General features: G+C 51.5%; 1 protein-coding gene across 1 annotated transcript; it reads left to right on the forward strand.

Moving 5' to 3' along the window:
- FOXE1 (forkhead box E1) lies at nt 221-4913 on the forward strand. The gene has a single exon (XM_001925232.4). It carries the CDS (start codon nt 307-309, stop codon nt 1426-1428), a length of 1122 nt encoding a protein of 373 aa, XP_001925267.1. The 5' UTR covers nt 221-306; the 3' UTR covers nt 1429-4913.

Genomic DNA, 6917 nt, shown 5'->3' on the forward strand with positions numbered 1-6917 from the left:
ACGTAGCTGCCGGAACTTGGCCTCGAGCTCCAGAACACGAGCAGAGCCGTCGGTGGGCGGGACACTCTTGAGCCTGTGTACTCACTGAGTCAGTCCGGAAACAGTGGGCACCAAGTCTCCAGAGCGCCCCTGCCAGGAAAGCTGTGCCCCCGGTGCCACCCACGAGAACACCCTGAGCTCTCTGCAGAGGGTCCTAGCGTCCGTTCCCGTGACCCTGCGTCCTGAGCCGCGCAACTCTCGGACCCGCCCCCGCACCTCGACAGCAGCGGGCACCAGGGACGCGCCGCGACGCGGGACGGCTGCGCCATGACGGCCGAGAGCGGGCCGCCACCGCCGCCGCCGCAGCAGTCGGAGGCGCTGGCGGCCGTGAAGCAGGAGCGGGGTGAGGCGGGGGCCGGGGTCCCGGCAGAGGCCGCGGGTCGCGGCGCGGGCGGGAGGCGGCGGAAGCGCCCCCTGCAGCGCGGGAAGCCGCCTTACAGCTATATTGCGCTCATTGCCATGGCCATCGCGCACGCGCCGGAGCGCCGCCTCACCTTGGGTGGCATCTACAAGTTCATAACCGAACGTTTCCCTTTCTACCGCGACAATCCCAAAAAGTGGCAGAACAGCATCCGCCACAACCTCACACTCAACGACTGCTTCCTCAAGATCCCGCGCGAGGCCGGCCGCCCAGGCAAGGGTAACTACTGGGCCCTCGACCCCAACGCCGAGGACATGTTCGAGAGCGGCAGCTTTCTGCGCCGCCGCAAGCGCTTCAAGCGCTCTGACCTCTCCACCTACCCGGCTTATATGCACGACGCGGCTGCCGCCGCTGCTGCTGCCGCCGCCGCCGCCGCTGCCGCCATCTTCCCGGGAGCGGTGCCTGCTGCGCGCCCTCCTTACCCGGGCGCCGTCTATGCAAGCTATGCCCCGCCGTCGCTCGCCGCGCCGCCCCCGGTGTACTACCCCGCTGCTTCACCAGGCCCGTGCCGCGTGTTCGGCCTGGTACCAGAGCGGCCGCTCAGCCCAGAACTGGGCCCCTCACCGTCGGGGCCCGTGGGTTCCTGCGCCTTTGCCTCGGCTGGCGCTTCTGCCGCTACCACTGGCTACCAGCCAACCGGCTGCGCCGGCGCCCGACCTGCCAACCCCTCCGCCTATGCAGCAGCCTATGCGGGCCCCGACGGCGCGTACCCACAAGGCGCCAGCAGCGCCCTCTTCGCAGCGACTGGCCGGTTGGCAGGCCCTTCCTCACCCCCAGCGGGTGGCAGCAGTGGCGGCGTCGAGACTGCGGTGGACTTCTATGGGCGCACATCACCGGGCCAGTTCGGAGCCCTGGCGCCCTGCTACAACCCTGCTGGGCAGCTCGGAACGGGCAGTGGAGGCACCTACCATGCTCGTCATGCCGCCGCCTATCCTAGTGGAGTGGATCGGTTTGTGTCTGCCATGTGATCCGAGGCGAAAATTCATAGGTACCTCGACGGACCTTACGAACTAAGTATCCGCGAAACCTGAGGACAGAACTGGAGAGGGTTCCGAAATGAGAGCCTCGTGGGAGGGACCGAGCCAGCAGGACAGGCGAAGCCTCCGGGAGGCATGGCTTTGAAAATGGGAGGAGGTGGGGAGAGGCATCCGTGGCCCACGGACTGGGATAATGGACTCACATTGAGGCTTCTCTGACATTACCGGGGAGGGTCCTTGGCTCTAAGGGACTCAAGGTAGTGTCCACACCAGAGTCCAGGATCTGAATTGTGGAGAATCACTTGGCTTCACTCCTCCCTGTATATCCCGAAACTCGGCCCTTTTTTACACAGTCTGAGTCTTGTGCCTTTGACTACATTACTACAATAAAAGGCACCAATGCACCTTCCTACTTAAGGTGAGGAAGGCAAATTTGCAAAAGAAATAGGGGTTTTTGTTTTGTTTGTTTGTTTTTTTTTTTTAATTGGAAAACCCTGCTTCGCTTGACCAGGGGCTTGTTTTCCCTGCAACACAGAACTGCAGACATGACTCTGAGACTGGACTGTGCCTCAGCTCCACAGTGTGACCCATTCCCAACACTCATAACCCCAGTCTCCCCATTTGTTATTTAAGAGGGCTGCAGAATTCCCTGACCCCCATGAGATCCTTAAGGGTCTCATCATGTTGGTGCCATGCATATTTGGCAGCATGGGTGGGCCACCTAGGGCCTACACCTATTTCAGGGAATAGGAAAGAAGCTCATGGCAAACATCTAACTTCCTCTGGATTAGCTCCAGGCACAAATTATATCATAATTTCTTGAATCTTTTGAGCATGATGTGCTGATTGTTCGGCAGCTATTACTGCTGGGTCATAAATGCAGTTTTCCAATGAAGCTGGTAGAAATGCATTTATCCATTGCCCACTCTTTCTTTTCATCAAGCAGCCCCAGATCCAATGGGTGAACTAAAATTCAAAGAGTTAATAGGACTCAGGGAGACTGTTAATGAGAGCTTTCAGTTTGTCTCACTGGCTCTTCCATCCCTAGAACCCTCTGCCTTACCTAAGCAGCCTCTCCATGCAAAAAGGAAAGAGAAAAATTGATTGGGGTGGACAGTTAAGTAGGCTTTAGAAAGAAGCTCATATTTAGCTTTGTTTTGTATCTATTTGTTTTAAGCAGCAAGCTGACCAAAATCAGGGGAAAAAATCCAACAACCACTTTCCCACCTTTCTCTTGAAATTTTGTACGTCTCAATTGTGGAGTGAAACTTTCCAGCATTAACTATTTCAGAGGTTTGATACACAGCTTTCAGGTAACCTTGAGTGTACAGATGAACTGTTTTAATAAAAATCTTTGAGCAAGTGAGTTCTGGCAAGAAAAAATGCAGCCCCTTTGCTAGGTGCGGGTGTGAGAAAGAAGACTGAAAACCACTGGTAATTTTTATTTTTAATTTCAGGGATTGTGCTATCCTTTTCATAAAAACAGGTGAATGTGATTCAGTCCGGACCGGTATTTGTCTAAACCAGTGCTGCCCAATAGAAATATAATGCAAACTGTGTAATTAAATTTTTCTGGTAGCCACATTCATAAGATAAAATCAAGTGAGATTAATAATATTGTTTTAACCCAATATATCCAAATTATCATTTCAACATGTAATCAATATAAAAATTATTGAGATATTTTACTTTTTCATACTAAGTCTTCAAAATTCAGAGAGTATTTTCAGCTCATCTAAATTTGTACTAGCCATATATGCCCAGCGCTCAACAAAAGCACTGTGGCTGATGGCAACCGTATAGGACAGTACAGATTTACATGTTGGTCCTTCCTGACTTTGGTGATGATAAATGACCACCTGGGGCAGGGGGCAGCTGTAGCACTGACCCTACTGCCAGTGGGTCCAGCTTTAAGGTCCAGGCCTGTGACTCTGAAAAAAAAACCTAGGCATTAAGTAGGCTTCCCTTATCTTCATTTGGACCCTTACGGGCTGAAATTCAAAGCTTCTCCATATGCAGTCCAGCTCTCCAGGCAGAAATCAGGATGCCTTGCCTAGTTGGCAGTTGCCCTTAATGGAAAGCCCTCCACCCACGAGTTTTATCCTTTGTGGCCTTAAAGCCCAGCTAGGGGATATGGACTGGAGAAGGGTGGTGGATGTGCCCAGTTAGTGCAGGAGTTGACACTTTATCTGTGTTTTAATTACCAAATCGAGGACTCGGACGGCACCATTGACCTTAAGCCAGTCCCTTCTCTAGCGTCCTCATCTGTGGATGAGAATGTATGACCCTCCCTCGCAGAGTCCTCCTGACATTAAACCAGTCGAGAGAGGTGGGAATGCTTTGTAAATTGTAAAGCGCTGGGCACACAAGGGAGGAAAAGCTTTAAAGTGAAAAATATCGTCGCCTGATCGCCAAGCCTCCTGGACCGCCACGATAAAGCCGGGGGAACAAGAAAACTGGGGGAACGGCACGCGTCTTCGCCCCCAACTCTCCTTGTCAACTAGGACGACAGGTGAGATCGCGTCAAAAGCGAGGGTCTGTGCCAGGAGAGAAGGGACGCTGCGAGAAGGGAGCTGGGTGTGTACTGCAGAAGCCAGGAGAGACAGCGAGCCCCTCGAGGCGTTGAAGACCGAGCGTCAGCCTTCTTGGCCTCCCATCGGCCGGTGCCACCCAAATTTCGCGCGCCTCCCGGCCCGTCCCGAATGCAAGCAGCGCAGGCGAGGAAGCATTGCTCGCGATGCAGCTGCATTCGCACCAGAGGAAAGCCTCCAGCCGCGCGACTCCAGGACCTTGAGAACATTGACTGCTGCGTCCTGGGACTATCCAACTGTCCGAATCCCCAGACCGTGTTCTCCGTCTAAGGACTCAGACGGGAGGTGCGTTTCTCTTTTTTTTATTCCTATGTGTAGACCAGAACAAATCCTTTTGCCCCTCTCTGGGCCCTGCACCCCCAGCGTCGTGTGCAGGCGCCCCCACCCCCGGGATGTGGATAATTAGATGCGTTCTTCCCTAATTGCCGAAGGCTCGTTAGAATTCGCCCCAGAGCTATAACATTTATTTTCTTTCACAGTAACTATGCTTGCAATTAAGCTTAGGAAACCAGCAACAAAAGCAGACTTGGCCCTGGGTCGTTTACTACAAAAATGGATTAAGGAAACTTCTTCCTCCGTTTGAAGGGAAAGATTTCCTGCAACCAGAGCTTTGGGGGAAGTGTTCACCGCAGCTCTTGCGCGGGTTGTGTATGGTAATGGCTCTGGCCTTCATCTCAGTGATCCATGCTCCGTGGGCCAGAAAGAGTAAAGGATAACCTCACTGAAATGAATTGGAAGGGTGCGGGGGTGTGTGTGTGTGCTGAATTACCCATCCATGATATGAAACTGCTGTATGTAGTTACAGTTTATCCAGCACATTCATAAACAGTCTCATTTCCCAAAAACTTTGTGAAATTTTCTTTTAGTAAAATTAATTTTTTGTTACAAAATTGGTACATGTTCATTGTAAAGAATTAAAAAAAAAAAATACAAGTTAGAAGGAAAGAATCAAAGGAACCCATAATTCACCCCGAGAAAGGTCAGCAAACATCTCAGTGAGTATCTTTTCCAGTTTTCTTTTTTTTGTTTGTTTTCGTTTTCTCCTATGCAAGAAGTCGGAGTCTCAACTTTGTCACTGAAATGCTGTGAGATCTTGAACAAGCTCCTTCCTGCACTGGGTAGGCCTCAGTTTCACCATCTACAAAGCTGGGTGGCAGGTCCCCTTTCTGTCTTTGTTTTTGGTCATATGAGTCAAGGATTCACTTCTCCAAGAGCGCAGAGAGAGGCTGAGGGCAGCAGATGCTTGCCCTACGTGCTGTTCTGAACAAGACACTGAGGCCCCGAGGCCTTGTAGCTTCAAGTTTGAGCCACAGACTAGCTGAGGGCATCCCCTGAGAGCTTGCTAGAAATACAGAAGCACAGGCCTACCCAGATCTACTGTGTCAGAACCTGCATTTCAGAAAGACCTCAAGGGATTCATATGCCCTGGGCAGAAAGGCAGAGCTTCAGAGAAATGGGGGGAACATAGTTGAGATCAGAGATCTCAGAGTAACTTCCAGGAGCCTCCCGATTCTGAGCAAGATCCCCAGCCAGGGAGTTCCCATCTGGCTCAGTGGAAACGAATCTGACTAGCATCCATGAGGATACAGGTTCGATCCCTGGCCTCGCTCAGCGGGTTAAGGATCTGGCATTGTCTTGAGCTGTGGTGTAGATCACAGATACGGCTTGGATCCCATGTTGCTGTGGCTGTGGCATAGGCTGGTGGCTACAGCTCCGATTTGACCCCTAGCCTGGGAACCTCCATATGCCAAGGGTGAGGCCCTAAAAAAAAACAAAACAAAAAAAAAAAAACAGCCAGAGATGGCTGCAAAGAGAAGAGATGGCTGGGGTGGAGCCCTTCACTTCCTCCTTTGGGTGTATTTAGAATCTTGGACTCCTAGCCCTTAGAATGCATCTTACCTCATGTTCCACATCTTACAGGTGACCATGACAATGACATTCAATGAGAGTGAATCTGAAACCGCCTTGAAACCTGGGGTGTCAGAGCCAGGGCAGGAACCCAGGCTCTTGGCTCCGTGCTAAGCCATTTTGGGAAGCCTAGCGTCTGATCTCTGTACCCTCCCTAAGCAGCAGTCATTTGCCCAAGTATGGATTAAACTTGGCAGCTCCAACCCTAAGTCTAGTTGGAAATTCAGGAGAAAAAACTCTTTTCAGGACACAATAGACAGCAGGAAGAGGCTCTTATCTCTGAGTCCATCAGGGCTAAGGGACCCTCTGGTAGAACATTTTAAGTGTCCCAGGACAGCCCAAAATCCTGGGCGCCCTAATGAATCTTCTCCCACCTCAAACACACACATACCTTTCAGGAGAATTTGGTGCTCATTCTGCTCCTGATAAGTGCTGACCCCTAGGTGGGGTTTGGCATGACAACATACCTAGGGAAAAAAGGTTGCTGATGAAAAATGATTCAAACAAGGGGCATGTACCATGAAGAATGGGGCCAGAGTCCAAAATGGGCTCTCTTCCCTGGATCACATGGCAACTCATTAGGAAAACCAGGACTCTCATCTCAGTGCTCACAAGTTTTCAATAATAGGAATAAACAAAAATAACAAGTGTGTGTATAAAGCATCTATAGATCTAAAGGGGCACATAACTGACCCAAGATCTCATGGCTCAAGTGTTCAAGATGGACTAGAGCCTGTGCCTCCCTCAAGGGAGACTGCATTTGATTATCATCTTCATAAAAGGCAATGTGGAGGAGTTCCCTGGTGGTCTTGCAGGTTAAGGATCTGGTGTTGTCACTGCTATGGCTCAGGTCGCTGCTGTGGTGCAGGTTGGATTCCCTGGCTGGGGAACTTTTGCAAGCCCCATGCGCCACTGAAAAAAAGAGCGAGGAGGCCAATGTGGAAATGGAAGTAATCAGATGGGGTGGTAAAGGTAACAGGG

Source organism: Sus scrofa, chromosome 1 (assembly GCF_000003025.6).
Source record: "Sus scrofa isolate TJ Tabasco breed Duroc chromosome 1, Sscrofa11.1, whole genome shotgun sequence".
NCBI lineage: Eukaryota > Metazoa > Chordata > Mammalia > Artiodactyla > Suidae > Sus > Sus scrofa.